This window comes from Heterocephalus glaber, unplaced genomic scaffold (genome assembly GCF_053883595.1).
Source record: "Heterocephalus glaber isolate CG9 unplaced genomic scaffold, H.glaber_assembly_v1.0 deba00001444, whole genome shotgun sequence".
Taxonomy (NCBI): Eukaryota; Metazoa; Chordata; class Mammalia; order Rodentia; family Bathyergidae; genus Heterocephalus; species Heterocephalus glaber.
The window spans coordinates 12,993,924-13,016,176 of record NW_028258297.1 but is presented as its reverse complement, the minus strand read 5'-3'; the positions used below and the strand labels follow the sequence as shown (position 1 = coordinate 13,016,176).

General features: G+C 36.2%; 1 protein-coding gene across 3 annotated transcripts in view; it reads left to right on the top strand.

Moving 5' to 3' along the window:
* Rassf8 (Ras association domain family member 8) overlaps positions 1–17,040 on the top strand; it is a 119,041-nt gene extending 102,001 nt beyond the window's left edge. For all 3 annotated transcript variants that reach the window (XM_004845741.4, XM_087213983.1, XM_021259073.2), the window contains 4 exons: positions 1,079–1,282; positions 8,823–9,712; positions 12,124–12,268; positions 12,921–17,040. In XM_004845741.4, coding sequence (XP_004845798.1) covers positions 1,180–1,282; positions 8,823–9,712; positions 12,124–12,268; positions 12,921–13,042 — 1,260 coding nt within the window. In that variant the 5' untranslated portion in view covers positions 1,079–1,179 and the 3' untranslated portion in view covers positions 13,043–17,040. The remainder of the gene's footprint in view (positions 1–1,078; positions 1,283–8,822; positions 9,713–12,123; positions 12,269–12,920) is intronic.
* The last annotated feature ends 5,213 nt before the right edge of the window (positions 17,041–22,253 follow it).

The window sequence follows — 22,253 nt, the reverse complement described above, 5'->3', positions numbered from 1 at the left end:
AACAAAATAAATCCAAGATTAATTATTGACTTAACACGGGAAGAGTTGAGGTTTTTAAAACCCACAGAAAAAGAACTGTGCATAATTGATTGTTAGCAAGATAGTAACATTCAGATCAATAGATGAAACCAAGGCCTTTGATGTGACTAGATGAGAACGTAAAGTTTCCTACTTGGCATCTGAAAAATCTGCTTGGCAGATAAAGCAGTTGGCAAAGACAGCAAGTACAACTAAAGGTTATGGTTTATATCGTTTGAATAACTCTTCTGACTTAATAAAATTAACAGACTGTACTAATTGAGAAAGAAAAAAGCATTTCATCTATAGGTAAATTGTCAGCCTTCAAAGAAATTCATTTCCTTCAACATGTACACACCTGTCTCCATGCAGTGCTTGGTGTGGGCATTTCCGTGTGAGGCCCATACACTCCATCCTGTGGAGGGGCTGGGGATCCTCTGGAAGAGGGATGCAAAGACTTAATATTCAGTGCAGGCAAGGCTATGGAAATGGTTCTGTTATTTTAAGATTCCTAAAATGACAGGAAATTTTTTTTCTTTTTTTAACATCAGAACTACCCTAATGAAAGAGTGCACAAAAAAGAGACAGAAAAAGAGCATATACACTGAGTAGTAGGCCTTGAGCCATAAGAGTGTTTAACCCAATGGATCATAACATAATTAAAATTATTATGAAAGTAGTTGTAATATGAAGCATTGTCATGACTGCTGCAGTCAGTTCTGTAAAGTGAGTAGGAGTGTAGCCAGGTGCACACCTGTAATGCTAGCACTCTGGGAGGCTGAGACAGGAGAACAGCAAATTTGAACCCAGCCTGGGCAACTTAGTGACTTAGCAAGACCCTGTCTCAAAATAAAAAATAAAAAGCTAGGGATCTAGCTCAGTACAAAATCCCTGGGTTCATTCCAAGTATTGGAGAAAAATAAAGTAGGCATGTGGACTCTAATGATAGTGGGATTATGATACATTAAAACTTGTTTTGTTTCATATAATATTTTAGATGATGATACTCTGTAATAAATGTTGGTTTCCTTTATTATAAGTGATATTTTCCTCTTTTTAGCTGACTACAGACCCTGCCTTCTCTGTGTCCCCAAAACCAGAGACATGACCTGACATCCTGATGACTTCCCTCAGGGCCTTTGGCTGACTGGCCAGTGCACCATGGAACTTAAAGTATGGGTGGATGGAGTCCAGAGGATCGTTTGTGGGGTCACCGAAGTCACAACTTGCCAGGAGGTCGTAATAGCCTTGGCCCAAGCTATAGGTAAGTGAACTCTGAGGGTGTCTGAGATAAAAGTAATTTATGATTCTTTTTGGGGGTGTTTGTGTGTGAGTGTGTGCGCACATGCAGTTTAAATATAGGTCTCTAGTGGGTTTTGTTCATTTGGTTCCATAATCTCACAGACAAGGCACACTTTTGCTTATTACCATTTGCCCATGTTTAGAAAAATCTGTGATGTTTGTTCTCCGATCTGCTTCCCTCCCAGATTTTATTGACCTTGAAGCTAGCTAGAGTCAGTACTGTCTTCTTGCCAGATGTTTATCCTAGACAGTGATTTCTGGAACTGTAGATGTTTTATTAATCCAGAATATAGATTCTTAGTTCTTAGAACCCCTCATAAGGAAAACTATTTATTGTCAATTTCTCAATATTTTTAGAAAAGACAATACAGCAAATTAAATAACATGGTTCTTCATTAGAAAGATAACATACACTTCTTAAGTTGTACTGTACAGGGAAAAGGAATTTGTCATGTGCATGTTTACTGGCCACATCCCCTGGCTTGTGGGTCTTATCATTCTCACCGGTTTCACTATTTCTCATTTATTTTGTTTGTTTTTATCATAGTTTGTGTATACTTATTAGTTATGTTAAATACTTTTGGAACATAATGAGGGTGTAAATACCTATCAGTGAAATGAGTAATGGATTATAGTTTCTGTGTACATCTTCCATTATTTATAGCAAATATGAATTGAGAGGAAACTGTCCAGCATCATGCTAGGTGCTCCATACTTCTTTGTCTCTGAGCTCTTTATTTTGTTTTATGTCTTGCTAGTTTGTGTTGGAAGCATGTCAAGCTAGATCAAGATCGAAACGAGTCACTCTGTTGCCAGTGCACCTAGGCATTTGATAGAGGTGACTCTGCTGCCTATGTCACAGCAGGTGTGACTGTTAGTCTTTATCTTGGCCTAGGGCATTGTCAAATTCTTTCTTTTAATAATGATATCTTTTCATTTTTCCCTATATACTATAACATTCTGATACAGTAAAACAATGATAAAAATACTAGGCTCTCATAGCCAATGAAATTTCCTTGCATTTGAGACTAATATTATATTTGTAGACCTGAGTTTAATTATTAAAGGGGGAAATTAAGGTATTTAATTTTATTCCATATTCTTTTCTACCAACTTACTTAGTATCTGTGCCTTGTAAGAGCCTCACATAATTTATTTCAATAATTTATTTGAAAATTTACTGCTTGGCTTTTTTCTTTGTAAACTATCAGTTTTCAAACCTACATTTTTCTGTTGTATTTGAAAATCAAGCCATGCACAGTGCTAAAAAAATAGTTTTTACAAAAGTCAGAGTAGTTGAGTAGTGCTATACTCTGTGTCTGTCCATATGGTAATCACATTTTGTGCACAGAATTCCCGGGATAAGTGTACCACTTCAACTTTATCATCCTCTACCCTATTCTCAACAGATTTCTTTTCAAGTTATTCCTTTAAAGTATGCTGTATCCTTTCACTCCCTGCTCACAACGCTTTAATGGTTTCCTGACATACTCAGAAAATTCCAAAGTCCATACAATGATCTTTCTAGCCATAAATGAATCCCCACTTACTCTTATTAATCTCATCTCATACCACTCTTTCATAGTGTCCTCTTAACATACCAAGCATATTCCTGCCCCAGTCTTTGCATCTATTTTTTTCTGTTGAGAATACTCAGCACCCAGATTATCTTTATGATTTGTTCCCTTAGATCTCTGCTCAAATGTAGTTTATTACAAAGTCCCTCTCTGACCACTGTGTTCACACACACACACACACTTGCACACACACACTGTCTGTCTCAAGCACTATGTTTTTCTTCATAGCCTCTACCCTTCCTGATATATTACATATAGGTTGCTATCCCTTATCCATGTTATGAAATCTTAAAAATTCTGAAAGTGTGAAGTTTATTGTATTTATTTGTTAGCAATATCTGTCATGGTTTGAACTCATTTAATGGTAAAAATTGACCTCATTTGACCTAAGGCTGTTTTAAATATATTTATCCCATACATTATGAATGTTATTATGTACTTTAGAAATTTCAGAATATTTTTTATAAAACCTGAAGTACAGCACCATGCTACCTTTTTAAAATCTAAAATCTTCTGGACATGTGATTTTAAAGCTGTTGGATAATGGACTTTATTTATTTGTGTATTGTCTGTCACCTGCCACTGTTATGGTATTGCTTTTTCCCAGTGCTTAAAAAGTATATGAGCTTTCTCTTCACAACATTTCTGCCACTAGCTGGGAGTGCCGCAGTTTAGTACAGTCCTGAAATTGTCCACCTGGAGTTAGCATCAGAGGAAGGCTCACAAGACTGCCCCTGCTTCAGGTGCCAGAGCCACCCATATTTCTAACTGGCCATTTATAAATTGGGGCTCCCATAAACCCTTCCTGAGGTTCAGTAATCTGCTAAAATGACTCATAAAACCCAGGAAAGGGATTTACTTATTATTATTATTACCAGTCTATTATAATAAACTAGTGATAGTAAAGGATCCAATTTAGGAACAGCCAAATGGAAGAGATGCAGAGGACAAGCAGTGGGGCCGGAGGTTACAGAGGGGCTTGTGCGGAGCCTCCATTCTCCCAACCTTCTGGCACCTTGGTGCGTTCACCAACCCAGCAGCTCTCTGAACTTCATTGTTTCAGGGTTTAACAGAGATTCCATTATGTAGATATGATCGATTAACTCATTGACCGTTGATGATTAATTGAGTCTTCAACCTCTCTCCCCTCGTTGAAAAGGGACAGAAAGTTCCAACTCTCTATTACTTGGTCAGTTCCTCTGGCAACCAGGCCCCATCCTGAAGCTATCTAAAGTCCACCAAGAGCCAGCTCATTGGCATAAACTAGGATAGGGTAGAAAGGGGTTCTTATGAAAAAAAAACTGAAAAAAAAATGCTCTTATCACCCCTAGTATTCAGAAAATTCCAGGCGATTTCAGAGCTCTTTATCAGAAACTGTGGACAAAGGCCAAATATATCTCTTATGATATCACAGTAATTAGTACCTATTTGTGAATAAATGAATGAATTTTTAAGGTTTTTTTCTATAAATAGGGTGACCACCTGATATTCCATCCACTTCTAAGGTCATGTGATCCTTTAAAATATAAAAATAATTTTAGCTATATAACTCCTAATTTCACATGTAAGTTATCAATGTTAGAATTTAACAGAATGATCTATTTTATATATGTTTATGAAGTAATATTATTCATTATAGGCTATTTTGAAATTTAGAAAAATAAAAAGAGAGTAAAAGAATCACTCATGATCCTACTTCCTAGAACTAACTACTATCAAAGGCAAAGTTACAGCATAGTTTTAGGACTTTAATTAACTTTATTTGCAAGTCTAGAATTGAGTAGCAACTCATTCAGTAAAGTGGAATGAGTATTCTAGTAGACTAAACAGAGAGAGTTGGTTTTATTGGGGGAGGTGCAAAGAAAGTAGAAGTAATAAATGCAGGTTGATCATTTCAGAGTTACTTTCTTTGTAAGGGTTAAAGCAGCAAGGATGTCCTTACCCTGCTTGCTAGACCTGCCTTATTTGGAGGTTTAGCTATTATCTCTCTTTTCCTCATGTCTAAGAGGATCATATTAACAGCTTTGACTTGGTGATGTAGAACTTTAGCGTGAGTGACACCATTTTGATTTGGTCTTTCAGGTCTGGTACAGGAGCTAAGTGCAAATCAGCAGCATCTTATAAGTTGTACTTAATACTGTAAGCAATATTTTTAATGTATCTCTGGGTAAACTTTAAAAAATAGATTATACCCTTCATATACTCTTCTGTGATTAAATAGTCTCAACACTGGAAAAATGTACCATGAATGATTTAACTATGGGTTGAATGCACAATTAGCTGCTACTCAGATATAATGTATTATATCACTGTCAGGAAAGATACTTTATAGTAAGAGTTATCTTAATTTCACCAAGACTTAAGTAGTATATTGAAAAATCCATTGATAAATTTGTATAATATCTGTATATCATCAGGAAATGTTAAAATTATTTAAGCTTTTATTTCTTCACTGATAAGGATAATCATATCTGTATCGGTTAACTTAGGGAACCAATTAAAATTATGTCTATGAATATATATATGTATATATTTAGCTATGTACATAGATACATGCATCAAAAGTATTTTACAGACCATAAAATGACACAGTATAAGTTCTCTTACAGAGATCAACACTAATTGTAAGAATTGTAAGTCATTATGGAAAGTACTAGATATGTGCACTAGACTCTGCATGAGAATTCTGAAGTGTGCAATGGATTTTATAAAATTCTCATCAAGGAGCAAAGCATCTGTTATTGGAAAAATTCAGTGTTACTGGATAGCTTATTCAACATAGATTTTTTTTTAAAGTCAGATGTTAAGTGACATTTCTAATATGTCCAGAAACTTGAGGATATTAGCATTAAATTCATAAGAGATTTGTGCCAGCTGTCTTGTTGATTTAAATAATATACAGTGTTCATCTTCAGGATGGGAGAGACTTGATACTAAAGGAAAAAATCAAATCAAATGTCAGTTAAAACTAAAACTTAAAAGGAAGGTTAGACTCTACCACATCTCATAACAAGATGTAACTTTTAGGTCAGGATTTTGTGTTATGACTCTGAAAGCAATTGTAAAAATCATTGTAATTTTTAAATGGTTGAAATAAGGGTATAAGTTTTAGAGTGACCTATATTTGAATATTTGAGTTTTGGTATATATTTTCAAATTTTTCATATTACTTCATAGTGATTTTTTTAAAGTTAAGTGAAAGTAATATTTTATCCCATTTCCTTTTGATCTGTGAGTCTTCTAGTAAAATTCCATGGTTCTCTGTATGATTTTAGTCACTGTATGAAGTTAATGATTCTTGGGATTAGTCTCAATAGGTTCAGCTATTTATAAGTAAAATCAGTGTCTTATTTACCATAGCTTAATTTAGTAACACTTATTTGACAGTGTCACACAGTCCATGATAGGCGAAATTTAAACTACAAATGCAGACAGAGAGACAGACAATGGAGAGGGAGGTATTCCTCTTTATTAGTATTAAGGCTACACCAAGATAGTATTCAAGGTGGAGCTAAACATAGCCATTTAATAAAATGCACTCAAATAAGTTGTGCAGGAGGAATCAGAATCTACCTAATGAAAGAATCTGTGTGGCCTTGGCAACTACGGATATTAAAAACGATTATGGCATTTAATTCTTATATAAAATATTTAAAACTCAATTCTTATAATAAAATCAAATCTATACATTGATTTACTTTTTTAAATGTTTTATGTGGCTGGATGGCATATTTTCTTTTTGCCAGTAGTGCAAAATGTGTATTATGTAACCTAAAGGAAACAGCAGTAATAAAAGCAATTCTAATAGTTTTCTACTAAGATATTCTCAGCGGGTGGCAATACCATTAAGCATGGGAAAAGTTAGCTTTAAACATAACTGCATCTAAACTAATGTCTTCAGGATTTTTAATCTAGCTTGTGTAATGTGATGATTCAGTTTTCTTTTCATAATGCATTATTGGCGTGATGGAATTGGAGGAATCTCTTCCCATCTGATCTGACCTTCATGTCACTGATGGGGCACAGAGGTCCAAAGTAAAGGGGTAAGGTGCCTACAGTAATGGATGGGCAGGAGAGCCAGGAACAAAAAGTGCTGCAGTCTTCGAAGCACTTACTACACATGGGACAGTTTTAACTTTGCAAATGTATCAGTAGTTTTACATGGGACAATTACAGTAATTTTTAACCTGAAAACCATTAGAAACACTGCATTCCAGTCCAATGTGCTAAGGCTTTCTTTTTCATTCTCCTTATTTGGCTGAGTGTTTTGATGATAATATATTTATATACACTTCTCAATCTTACAAAACATTTTTATACTCTACATTCTCACTTGAGTCTCAGAACAACCTTGTCAAGTATAGAAAGAATACTCACAACAGACAAAGAGACTGGGGCTGAAGAAAATTTAGTAATTTGTTCAAGCATGTAAATAGATAGCAGAGTTAGATTTGAACACAGCCTTCTGACCCCCGAACCTTGTCCTTTCTACTCTGCCCAGCTCATCACATAGTTGGAAATTGCATAAGAATTTTCTTTTAAGTCAGATTTGTCATAACTCATCACTATTGAAAGGAGGTCTCTGGTCATCCCTTTTGTTATGTAGATAACAATGTTTTAAGGTAATAATAGCTCCCACATATTCAATGTCTGCAGTGTGATAGTTGCTTAGTATAGCTGATGCTTAAAATCTATAAAGCATTTTAGAAATAAAGTTTTGCTGCTTATCTGGTAATTTACCCTGGGTGAAAACCCCACTATTGTTTGCCTCCAAAGCCCCAACATTTCATCCACACCCAAGATTCAGGTTTCTTAAAGGAGAATATACCTACATGTTTACAGCATAATCATTCTTTATATGCTGCTCTGAATTATATACTTGAAGGTTCATGTATATACATCTAGATACCTGTTTAGTGATGCAGTAATCATGAAAATACAGTACTGCTATTGTTTCAGAAGCTCATGAAGATTGAAAAAGGAGGCAGGGAAGATAAGTCAGTAGCTGTGTATGCCAATAAAACTGCTACATGACAGTCAGATTTTCTTCTTTGTAATAATATTAACTACTTATGTATACTTTTAGCAAAATGAAAATAACCACCCACCTTAAGTGAAAATATTTAGGTATTCTGTTCAAGTTTATAACATTAAATTGTCTTCTGAAACTTTTATTTAAATTCCTTACTTAATAGATTCAGTATATTCTTAAATTTAAATATAATTTTAGCCTGTTTTGGTTTTAGTAATAAATTTATATTTTACCTTTGAGAGTTTTTTTTCTCTTAGAATAATCTTTGAAACTCGTACTATCAGAACTGACCAGGGCCTCCTTTTCCGGCTCCGCATTTTGCATGGAGCTAATCTGAAGCATTATGATCTTTGTTGGCCACAGGGGTGCAGGAAGGCCCCAGCATTGTGAGCTGTGGGTTGACCACACCCTTAGGGAGATGGGGAAGAGACCAGCAGCTGTTTTGAGTGGCAAGTTCTCCATTGGCTCTGTGTCTCCATTCAGAAGTAGGGCCTCCAACCTCCCAGGGCCCTACTGTGTATATACAGTTCACATCCTATGTTTCATTCTTGAGAGGTTCAATATCTTCCAGTGAAGGTGTTAAAGAAAAAAGTGGACCAGACTCTAAAATTTGACTTTGTGATACTAATTACAAATGCATATGTTGTCAGTCTTAGCACTCTGGAAGGCTGAGGCAGGAAGATTGCAAGCTCAAGCCCAGCCTGGGTAACTTGGCAAATTAGCAAGACTCTGTCTTAAAATTTAAAAGAGCTGGGGAAGTAGCTCTGTGCAAAGGCTCTAGGTTCAATAACTGGTACCATTGGAAAAAAAAGCAATTATTAAATGGTATCATTTGTTGCATTATTTAACTATTACATATTCCATTCTGATATTTTATTATCTTTTTTGCCTAGGTCGAACTGGAAGGTACACCCTTATAGAAAAATGGAGAGATACTGAAAGACACTTAGCACCTCATGAAAATCCTATCATCTCCTTAAACAAATGGGGGCAGTATGCCAGCGATGTACAGCTCATTCTTCGTCGAACGGGGCCATCTCTCAGTGAGCGGCCCACTTCAGATAGTGTGGCTCGGATCCCTGAAAGAACTTTATACAGGCAGAGTCTGCCCCCCTTAGCCAAGCTGAGGCCTCAGGTGGACAAGTCAATCAAAAGGAGAGAACCCAAGAGGAAATCATTGACCTTCACAGGAGGTGCCAAAGGGCTAATAGACATTTTTGGAAAAGGCAAAGAAACTGAATTTAAGCAAAAGATGTTGAATAACTGCAAAACCACAGCAGATGAGTTGAAGAAACTGATCCATTTGCAGACAGAGAAGCTTCAATCCATTGAGAAGCAGTTGGAGTCTAATGAAATAGAAATACGATTTTGGGAGCAAAAATATAATTCTAACATTGAAGAAGAAATCGTCCGCCTGGAGCAAAAGATCAAAAGAAATGATGTAGAAATTGAGGAGGAGGAATTTTGGGAAAATGAATTACAGATTGAACAAGAAAATGAAAAGCAGCTGAAGGATCAACTTCAAGAAATAAGACAGAAAATCACAGAATGTGAAAGCAAATTAAAAGACTATCTGGCACAAATCCAGACCATGGAAAGTAGCCTGGAAGCAGAAAAACTGCAGCGGGAAGTTCAGGAGGCACAAGTCAATGAGGAAGAGGTTAAAGGAAAGATCAGGAAGGTCAAGGGGGAAATCGACGTTCAAGGCCAGCAGAGCCTGAGGCTGGAAAATGGCATTAAAGCCGTGGAAAGATCACTTGGGCAGGCCACCAAGAGGTTACAGGTAAGAGCATTTTTATAAACAGGGTGTTTCATCTATTTAAAAGAATTAATGTACTCTTGGAATTTTATTTCATATTGTGTCTCTTATTCTTAAAGGCTTTAATTTCTCTGTACTGAAAGAATTAGAAACCTAGATAAGTGTAAAAGTCTCATGGAATTCGTGTGATGTTAGAGCTTACACAGGAGAGCAGAACAAGACAGGAGCTAACACTACACTCGTCTTTCCTCTGTGCAAGAGGCTTTTTCTGTGCCACTTGTGGCATTGGCCAACTGGATGGAGGAGAATACGGTCTCAGAGCTGTAATGTTCACTAATAATAAGATACGGTATCTGACCTCCTTTTAGAGATCGGGAAATTGAAGCCAAATGAGATTATCACAGACTGATCAACCAAGGAGTATGTGGCTAGTTGATTGCATATCTATCTCTACTTCATTGTTACCATCCTGTTTCTTCCCCACGATTTAGGTCTCTTCCCTCCTTTCCTCTCTGTAGTGCCCTCCTTTGTTTTCCTGTGGAGAGGGGCACAAAGAATCTTCTCCAATCTCCCCTCTCCCGTAGATATTTCACCACTTAGACCCTGATCACTCATTTTTTTTTGATATCTGTTCTTAAAGATACTGTGATTGTGATCTAGGAGTTGTGAAGATGTATAAGGTTTTAATAATGAGGCAATAATGAGGCAAATAAATAATGAGGCAAAAAAGAGACACAATTGATTATAACATGGCTATTAAATTAGTTTAAAGTATTAGATAATTTTAAAATTCTCTGTTTAGTCACAGCCACAATTCAGGGTCTCAGTAGCATGTGTATTGGAGAGCACAGATGCCAAATGTTTCCATCACAGCAGGATGCCCTGTTGGACTGAGCTGGTGAGAAGCTTGTTACTCAAAGTGCAGTCCAGGGCAGGTGGCCTTAGGCACACTTGTTAGAGTCTGTATCCTAAGGAGATCCCCGGTCATACCTGTGCACAATGAGATTGGAGAATCTGCTGTGGTGCAAACAAAAACAGCACACAGAGAAAGCTGACATGCCATCAAGAACTGCTATGAGTTTCTTTCTCTCTTACTCACTGTAGTGAGAGGTAAGGTGAATGGTAAAACCACCACTAAAATTTTGAAAATCAGGAATTTTTCATACACCAGAAAGTTATTAGTCTCTGAATTGTCAGTATTTTACTATTGGGTTTCATTTTGACATTTAAAAAGGGATGCACTGGAAGTCATGTTGCCTTTGCTGTTATTTACATTAAACACTAACTTACAATAATCATTGCTAGTAAATCCTGCTACCCATTAAAACGTGTCTAATAATCAAATGACTGACATATCACTAAGTAACCCCTTCACTCAAAGTAAGCACACTTTTAGTGTGTTTTCCCTGACCCTAATCCTTCAAACACACCTGCCTAGGTGGGGCCATGTGCCTTTCCTATAGTGCAGTAGAGAGAGGAAAGAAAGTGACAACAAGCCATTTAAATAACAGGATGGCTCCTTGCTTTTGGAGCTTCCCAGCTGTCTAAACCTTGAGCTCCTTCTCCAGGGCTTTGTAGTTTTCCTACTCTTAGTCAAGGATAAGAGCCTCAGACTAAAAATCTTGCAGGAATCTTGCTTTCTTCATGCTATAAGATAAATCTTAACAATGGAGCTTATGAAAACTGAAACAGCTTATAAAAACTAAGAACTCTTAAGTCTTATGGACCAAATTACTGTGAATCTGCAGTTGGTTATGAAGTGGTTAATAGGAATGTTTGTGATCTGCTCAACAAGGCTGCTGTAACACACTGGGACAAGTAGAAACCAGTATTTATTTATTTATTTTCTCTCTCTCTCTCTCTCTCTCTCTCTCTCTCTCTCTCTCTCTCTCTCTCTCTCTCTCTCTCTCTCTCTCTCTCTTTCTCTCTCTCTCCCTCTCCTCTTTGGTGAAAGTTTATAGACATGTGCTTATTTTGTATGAATGCATATTGATGTTCCAAAGGAAGCAGCACATGTACTGTGAAAACAGATAGCTGAGCACGATGGCACTCACCTGTATTTCTAGTATTCTAGGTGACTGAGGCAGGAGGACCACAAGTTTGAACCCACCTGGGCAACATAGGAACTTAATGAGACCCTGCCTCAAAAAAAAAAAAAAAAAGTGGTGCGCATGCACCTCAGTGTAAAGGCTTTGGTTCAGTACTGCAAAAAAAAAAAAGACTGAAAAACTGTTGTCTTCCATTTGCTTGGTTTGGGGCCCATTCCAGAGTAACAGTGACCTCTTTCACCCATTATATCCAAATGAACCAGGTTGGTTAAATGTGGCCTTATGAAAGCACCCAACCCCTGCCATGGAAGGACTTTGGCAAGGATATCTTAACTGGCCAACAGTGAATCCTCAAGTCAAAAAGTAATAGTAATAATTTCCATCTAGGACAAAGAACAAGAACTGGAGCAGTTGACCAAAGAGCTGCGGCAAGTCAATCTCCAGCAATTTATCCAGCAAACAGGAACAAAAGTCACTGTCCTGCCAGCAGACCCCATTGAAATAGAGGCTTCTCAGGCAGACATAGAAAGGGGTAAGGTGCTGATAAGAATGCTTTTTCCCTTTCTCCTCGCTAGTGAACTTTGAATAAATTGCTTGTATTCAGTTAAAGTATTATCCTGCCATTCATAGCTAACTTTTAAGTGGACTACTTTTTAAAAATTCAGCCTAATTCCTATTTCTGAGGAAAAACAGTATTTATTCATTATTATATATTTATTACTAATTATAATTTACGTTATTTATTTATTTAAGTGATCAAGTAATCACCAAATTTTATTTCATTCATTTTAATATGCATCTTTATAAAACTTTTTCTGCAAGTGTATGAGTTATATTTATTAATTTTAAATTTTAGATTTTCAGTTCCTTATACCCCTGCTTCTCTTATTCCTTTAAAAGTCTTTGTTATTAATTTGTGTTGCTATTTAAAAGGCAATTATAAATCTGTAAATACATGTGGCCTAAACAACCAAAAGAAGCAAAATGCTTACCTGTTAAACATAGTACTCACTGTTCATATCACCAAATACTGGTTTGTCTAGTAGACTCCCATTTGAGATGGTCTTAGCCTTCTCCTCCCCACCCCAGGGCCCACAGTCATTGCAGGTTCTGTAGGACAGGAAATACTCTAATTTTCAGGTTGCTAAGTGCTCTTGGTTAATGGCTGTCTGTTTCCTGTGTAGAGGCACCATTCCAGTCCGGGTCCCTGAAGCGACCTGGTTCATCTCGGCAGCTCCCCAGTAATCTTCGTATTCTACAGAACCCTATCTCATCTGGTTTTAATCCTGAAGGCATATATGTATAACATTATCTATCTTGAGGGGAGAGATCCAATAAAGTTACTAAGGACAGTAACGTTGTTTCTTCGATTTGTGCCAATGACAGAGGATATATTTCACAAGCCACCATATCTTTTTTTTCTCTCCTAAATTATATACCACTTGGAGCCATACCCTGTGCACTGATGCTAAAGAACAAAGAAACTGTTTCCACACATCAACAGTATTGATATTTTTGTCCAGCAGCTGTAATGCAAAGCCTTCATTTTTATTTGTAGCATTTTGAGATCATTAGGAAAGTATTATACTATGTGTGTACATAATAAACCATGAATTAAGAGTAAAGAGAATTATGTGACTGGCTTAGTTTAATTTATTCCATGTAATTGATTATTGTGTGAATGTTGATGTTTTAATATTTTTTGTTACTACTTATCCTGTGACTTAATTATGTTACATATTGTGCGATCATGACTTAGTGTGCACATTGCCAGACTCCAACCATGCATTGCTAATTTACCACTGAACAAGTGTGAGGTGCTCCACTACCCACACTAATTCCAGAAGAACCCACTGCATTTCATTTATGAACCTGTCCTAGCCATTGCTTTCTTAGATACAATAATTGAGATTTCTTTTTAATGTGGAATTTAATCTTTCTTTACAGTATTTTCAAATATATGAGTGACCACATAACAAATACTTTTCATGACTTAAATTGTTCATATAAAAGGTTTTCAGTCTTTCATATACTGTTGAACAAAACTATAATTGCTGAGTATCTGTCCAAATGGGCATAGGGTTTTCTGTTACACTATATGATTTGTTTAAGCCCTGCCTTAGCATTTATTGCCATGAATCCTCAGAATTAATGTGATACATAAATTATAGCTATTGAGGATCAGATTGGTATACTTTGGGATGCCAATGATATACCAATGCTATTCTTTAAATTTTTATTCATACTTGTTTGCAGTACATAATGATTATATTCATCTTAGGGGCTATATTTTAAAATAACCCATTTAATAAGTATGGTCTGTTGGTATACACACTCATTGGTAATTTATTCCTTGCACATAATTTATGCTTTTATGGACTATTGTGCTTTTTCCAGTCACCTAGAGGGAGAAGAGATTGGAGTTAGATACATTTTTACTGAGGAAATTAAATTCAGAGTATGTTTTCCTTTTTAGGTTTGACTTTTATAGGATATTAATCTCCATTTGTACATGTGTTGTTTTATTTATAAAACCAAAATGAATCAACACCTCTCCCGTGAGTGGTAACTTAACTAAGATTCACAAGTAATATTTAGACGGATACTGTCAGACACCTCATAGCCAGTTTTACATTCCCTCTCAACAAATTTCGTACTATGTAATTAACACTTTGAAATTTGAGGTAGTTTATCATTCTGAAGAAAAGATATTCTTTGTATTATTTACATGCAACAAAATAAAAGTGGATTAATGTAGTAATGCTATGGTAGCGATAAAGAGATATGTTTTATGCATGAAGGCAACTTTGGATGTTTCAGCATATTTGACTTATTTTTGGTTTAATGAATGCTGATAATGGCTGCTTAGGTTTCCTATGAGAAACTTTAAGAATGGCTATGAAAATATGTAGAAGCTTCTAGAGAACTGAAAGCAATGCAGTGCTACCTTCTCTAGTCCAGGTACATAATAGACCTCCACTGAAAATATTTTCTTTGTATTCCTGGAATTATCAAATTGATCTTGCCATTATACTATTTTCCAGATACTTGAGAAATATTAAATGATTCTTGCCTACATAACCACAGCCTGTGCACATTTGCTGTCAATTTATAACAGTTATTTCATATCTACATATATTTAAAATTAGGATATTTAAAAATCAAAATAATTTGTACCTTTTGTGATAGTAATGATTTATGTATGCCCAATATATGCCTTATTGCTAAAGCATCCCATCCTATACTGAGTGATTTTGTTGTTGTTCAGAGAAATTGAGACTTCATTTACAAAGAAAACCATTTTATAAATTGTATTTTATTTAAATGAAAGTGCTGAACTATAGGTATGTTAAACTTTGTGATTAACTACAAAGATGCCTTGGTGTACCATGAAAAACACAGTGTCAGTATCATTACTTATTATAACTTATTATCAAAATTTACATAATAACTTTAAAGAAAAACAGGTAACACTCCATCAACTTGTAGTCAGGGTTCTCCAGCAGTCTGACAGTTCACCCCTCTGACAACTTCACAGGATTTTCAAGCTGGCGAATAATCTTCATGGACCTAATTACACATAGAAATACTACTTCCTAGATGGAAAGAATATATTAATGTGAATTAATGAATACATTGAGCAGCTGTACTTTTTAATCAATTATATTACTTTTCGAAGCACATAGCCAAGAATATTTTTTAAATCTGTTTCCAAAATAGAAAAATTCATTTCCATAGGAACATCTTAAAATATTTTAGTCTCTTTGTGATCATTTTTACCTATTGTGAATACAAATAAGTTGGATTAAGTCTACATCTTTGGATACATTTTGGAGGGGGGAGCGGGCACTAGTATACAAAAATACCAAATACAAAATTTTGCAATGGGGGGAATATTCAGCTTCTAAATAATAAATTACAAATTTGTGTGGTTTTTTTTAATCAGCAATTTTCTACAATATTATATATACTAAAACTAGTTTTGTTCCCTTTTTTAACAAGGAATAATCTGAAATAACATTGGTCTGTTTGAACTTTTGAGGATCATCATCCTCAGAGATGATTACCTTGTTGTTTTTTTTTCCTTTATAACATATTTTGGTTTGTTTCCATTTCTTTTTGTCTTAATGCACAGAATAATTTTTATATGTGAGGCTTCAATTTTATCAATAGAAGTTACCCTCTTAATTCCCATCAATTCCTATAGTTGAAATTAGTCATAAACAAGAGCTAAAATAAGAGTGATGGAGTAAAGAATATATATAATACTATAAAATATATAATAGAATTTGTGGTATGATATGTGAATTATAGCAATGTATGAGAAGAGTAAGTGAGCCCTTGCTTCCACAATAAAAACAAAATACACTTCTGCGTTAAAAGACAGCTTTCTTTGTGAATAAGAGCAAAATGGTCTTCACAGGAAATAACTTCATTTGAAGCCATTTCTGTGAACCCCTTTCCAAGTTAGGACTGTAATAGATGGAGGAAATAATTTGAAAAAGGCAAAAACTTGATTTTAGACCTGAAAAGGGTGTGGGAACATGAGCAGGTATTGTTGTACATTGCCTTTGAGAAACTGGGCCTTAATTTATATGTATATAATGACGGCTGTGTTCCTCTCTTCTACCTTAAATTGTATTAGTCTATATTTAGCTCATAAGTATTACTTTTATATTCTGTCAGTTTTTTAAGTTGCATGGTTATGCTGTTTGCTACAGTGTTTTTGAGTTCCAAGTGAAGGCTGTCAGCTGTATCAAAAAGTCACAATAATCACTATTTATTCAGTCTTGCTGCTTTACATTTCCCAGTCAAGCTTTTGTTGCCAGGACAGTGACTGCTGAAAGCTGCAGGAGCTCTTTCCAATGCATTTTATATATTTTTGGAAACCAAATAAATGCAAATAACTATTTAGTATATAATTATAATAAACCAGCAGAAATATAAAGGCAATAAAGTATATGCATATATATGAGGGGAGGGGAAAGATGAAAAATATAGATTTACAGCCAGACATGGTAGTAGCCCTAAATGAATTTCTCAGTGTCTTTCTTCATTCACCCTAGGAGGATTTGAGTTGCTGCAGCTTTAAACAGAAAATTACCACATTCACTAATTGTGGGCCATAAGTATGCTTTTAGTAGTGCTTTGCTTATGTACAAAGGAAAGATCTATAATATGTATTATATGTAATTATTTTATTTTGACTTTCATTTCAAAATGTATATTTTCTGATTATTATCATGAGCTGTAAAGCAAAAGATCAATATCTGATATTCTCCCAAATAAATTTTCAGGATTCATTGGGCAGTTGTAAATTTATTTTTTATGCATTTTGTATCTTAAAATATTAATTTTATTTCCTTTCAAAGACGCCAAAGAGAATGGATCTACATATCAGTGACCCCAAACTACATATTTCTTAAATGTAATGCTAATTATTATCCTTAATTAACTATTGCTCCTGCAGTAGCTGCTTCACCTAAGTAGGAACTAATATGCCTCTTTTTTTATTTCAAAAAGTGAGTGGAGGGCTGGGGATTTAGCTCAGTGGTTCCGCCTCCTGCCCTACAAGCGCAAGGACCCGAGTTCGATACCCGTTACCAAAAAAAAAAAAAAGTGAATGGAAAAGTTATTCCCTAAGCATGGGAGACATTTGACATACTCAAATACGCACAGCCACCCGGGAACAGCACTCAATCACAGCTGACAGGTAGCCAGCACCACACTGAATTCAGACCTCTCAGCCCCCAAAGCACTTTCTATATTCCATGGTAATGCTGCTTAAACTACAGTGCCTAGTGTGTGCACCTTAATCACTTTCTAATGTAGAAGTATTAAATCTTACAGGGATAATTATAATATTGCTATATGTAATAGTTATATTTTGGTCAGGAAGTCATATGTGAGTAAATAATGTTATAAAAGCAAACAGAAATGAGAAACTTTGAATTAAGTATTAATTATCCTACATGCTTGCTTGGGGAACTTTTCGAATTTTTATTATCCATGCTGTCCCCCTGTATGTTGTGTTAACGGCACAGCAAGAAATAAGATGCCCAAACTGCAGTGTACCTGACAAGGGCCCTGTGGAGTCTTCAGTGAGCCCAACCGTTAAAGTATCACGGCTTTGCCTCTACCTCAGGCAGGCTACAGTCTAAAGAGCAAGCCTTGCTACAACATATGAAGCGCAATCAAAGGCCTGAAGCTAGCCATGGAAACACACCAGAAGGGGCTCCCCCAACCCAGCACATCAGAGACCCTGGAGGAGGTGACTGAACCAGGAAGGGCTGTCTGGCATGGGCTGGAAGATGGGAAGGTGAAGAAGCTATTGCCAGACCGCGGAGAGCAGGGAGGGCTGAGAGAGGGTAGGTAGGCATCAGATCATGCAGGGCCTGGGTTGCTTGGTAAGCAGTGTGGGCTTTATCCATGGAGCCACAGGGGAGTTTGAAGCACAGAAATGAAGTGATCACATAGGCACAGGAAGGGAGATGCTTCTGGCTGGCGGTGTAGTGAACTGACTGGACCAGGTTCATGATGAGAGGCCAGGAAGGCCACTTAATGAGGACTGTACAAACCAAGCCAGAGACGATGGTAGCTTGAACAAGTAAGAAAGTAGCTGGTGGCTTTATTCATAGAACAAATCTTTATTGAACACCTTCTTTGGGCCAGGAAAAGAATAGGATTGAGCAAGTTGTTAACATCCTAAGTAGACAGCAGTGAAAGGACTCAGTATATAAATAGGCATGCAGAATAAAGAAAGAAATCTCAGGTATTCACAGCTATTCACAGCCTAAAATGGCTGGTGGAAGTGGTGCTATGGATCTCATGCTGAATATTCATAAATACTCTGCTTTGTGTGCAGGCATGCAAGAGATTAGCGCAGGAGGAACAGAGAAGAAAAATATGCATAGCATATTATGTATTCTAGAGTGGACCTTCCACTGGGCTTGGCATGGATGTGGAGGAATCCCTTTTTCTGCATCAGATTTAACCATCTAAGTCCCTTCAGCCAGTATATTAGAATACTATTTTCCCAGTATTATACTGAGATGTGTTCTATATCAACCACTTTCATTCATCTGCCATGTGTATGTATAACGTGACAGAAGGATCTGACACAGTCAAGAATGAAATGAAGAAAGTGGACAATACAAGCTCAACCCTATGCAAAGCCAATACTTTCAAGTTTCCTGCAACTTCAGGATGTGTGACAGCCAAATAACTTTGAATACAAAGTAGCAAAAGGTTTTTAAGCATAAAGCAAATCATAGACACATTAAGCAAAGAACACAACAACTGACAGCACAAAGGGAGGCTGGGTCGCCTGAGGAGCGGTGCAGAATGTACACCAGGAACAACTCTGCCAAGGGGCAGAGTCCCTGGAGACAGACAATTGTAACATTTATTGAGCACAGCTATGAACCACTTTGTCATCTCAGCAATGCCAGCTGCATCAGAACTCTCAAGAGACCACTCCATTTGAGGGGAAAAAAAAAAAGTCATTGAACCAGAATAGATTTCCTTGTAATTTCAGCTTTCCTTAAGGCCACACAGAAGAAACATTTTCTTACCAATGTGACAGCACTTCAGATATTTGAAGACATCTGTCACGTCCCCTGGTTTTCCTCTTTCCTGGGTTAAATACTCCCAATACTTTGAAATACTAACTTCTATCCCTCCTCTCCTGAACATATGCTACATCACATTTGAACAGCTCACCCAGTGCTGATGATAAATCTCCATTTGTGATTGGATCAGCTCAGCATGGAAGACTTGATGTACTGTGATGCATCTTAAAACTAAACTGGGTTTGTTGCTATTTATGTATGCATGTATTTATTTATTTTAGTCTTCTCATAATCACTAAACTGGCAGTTTACTAAAAATCCCATCTTTTTCATATTTTCTGCTGTCCATGAAAACCTCCCCTACCTTGAATGAATGTAATTGAGTTTCTGAATACATGTACAGAAACTTACTTTATCAGAAGTTTAGTGACCTTTGAAAACTAGAAGTAATAAATTCCGGAAGGAAATTGTGGGCTTTAATGTCAGGTAAAATGAGGTTAGTTTTGTCCAGAGCAAGTTCTACAAAAAAACACAAGAGTCAAGTACATGGGAAGAATCAGAGAAGCCCCCACTAAAATGGTCGAGGCCCTCGAAGGTAAAAAGACCTCCACACATTGTATTTATTGAATGCTTACTCATGTTGGCACTGGAAATAGAACAATGAACAAAAAGCCCAAAGTCTCTGCCAAAATGGAGCTTTATTCTAGAAAGAAAAACATGATGAAAAAAGAAGCAAGATACGTAGTATCTTTGGTTGGGGACAAAACCAAGAAGAAAAAAAGCAGTAAAGAGAAACAGTATCAGAAGTTGCAATTTTATATAAGTGGCTTTAAAAAGCCTCTTCTAGACATTTCTCAGAAGTGTAAATGGGCTATGAATATATGAAAAAATGTTCCACCTATTTGGCTGTTAGAGAAATGAAAACAACACCGATATTCCAATTTACTCCCGAAAGCATGACCATCATCAAAAAATTGAATAATAGGGCCGGGGATTTAGCTCAGTAGAGCTGCTGCCTCCCTTGCATGTGCAAGGTCCCGAGTTCAATCCCTGGTAACAAAAAAAAAAAAAAAAAAAATTGAATAATAACAAATGCTGGTGAAGCTGCAGGGAAAAAGGGATACTTCTACATTGTTGGGAAGAATGTAAACTAGTACAACCACTGTTTGGAAATTAGTGTGGAGAGTCCTCCAAAAGCTGAAAATAGAAATTCCATTTGACCATTATTCCCCTTCAAGGTAACAGAAAAAGTTAAAGACATATTATAGTGGTATGTGCATACTTATCTTTATAACACCACAACTCATAATAGCTAAATCTTGGAAGGAGCCTATATGTCCATCAACAGATGAATGGATAAAGAAAATGTGGTATTTATATACAATAAGTGCTGCTCTGCCATAAAGAAAGATAAACGAGTCATCTGTAGGAAAATGGATGTACCATGAGACCATAATACTAAGTGAAATAAACCAGAAGCTTAAATATCACATGGCTTCTATGAGAAATCCAAAATACAGTACTATATAAAGAAATAGATAATAAAAAAGGAAATAGATCTTTTTGCAAATTGTGATGTGTTATGTACATGTACCAACTTCCCACAATGAATGTAACCATATACTGCCAACATGTACTAATAAAAAAAAAAAAAAAAAAAAAAAGTCACTGGTGGTAAGATTTGAAGTGGGGGCAGGCCTGGCAGAGATAAGAAGGAGGCATGTGGCTGCATACCCCACATCAGAGTTCAGCAAGAGATTGGAGATTCCTGGGAAGCCCATGGCATCCAGCATTCTGTTTCTAAGCAACTGACTCAGAATGTACATCCCTTTCCTGGCTGGGACCCAGTAACTAAGCCCTTGGACTAGTTACTCATTTTGTCTATCATCTTAAATCTAATAGCATGCAGGAAGAAGTTATTTTGAAGATATCAAGCAAATGTGTCAAATCTGAATTGAATTACCCTCAATATTTCAAATTAAAATCAAACTCATGGGTAAAAATGACCTTTCCTGAAAGATGCAAAACTGGTCAACGGTGTTTTCCAAAACAGTGGCCAAAGGAACAGCCTTTAGATCTAAAGATGCTTTCTTTTACTAGATGGCCCCTTTCAAACTGAATACAGCTGTATAACCTGATATGTATGTATGTAGACATATATTTTTAAACTCAGAATTGTAAGAGCAAGCCATTGTCAGGTACGGTTTTGTAAGGTTAAATGAATATTTCTAGGAGGCTCAAATTTTTTTCAATAAATATCCAAATTATAGATGATATATTCAAGTAATCCTCAACTCTGTACTTGCAGCTCTCTTCTATTTTATTTAGGAATCATTATTCTTTCTGAAAAACAGGAGAATGAAGAGTGGATATCACACCAAAAGCTCAGGTAACAAAAGGAACAATAATCAAGCTGGATACATGAAACTAAAAAGTTGCTGCACACCAAACCAGAGTATTTACGAGCCATGTGTCTGAAAAGGAGTTAATATCCAAAATATAAGGAACTCAAAGAACTTAGGAGTGAAAAACAAATATCCCAATTTAAAAATGAGCAAAGGACCCAAAGAAACATTTTACCAAATACATAAAAATGCCAAATGTGTATATAAACTAATGATCAGCAGAATGCAAATCAAAGCCATGAGACACCAGCTCACACCTGTTAAAATGGTTACTTTGCTATAATCAAAAAGGATGACTTGGCACAATGGCATCTACCTGTCTTCCCAGCTACTTGGAAGGCTAATGCAGGAGCATCACAAGCTCAAGGGCAACCTAGGCAATTTAGCAAGACCCTGCTTCAAAGGAAAAAAGAAACCTGTGCAAAGACCCTGAGTTAAATTCCCAGTATGATGGGAAAAAGATAAGATAAAAATGTCATTGACGGTGTGGAGAAAGTGAACTCTTATACACTACTGGTAGGAATGTAAATTTGGTACACAT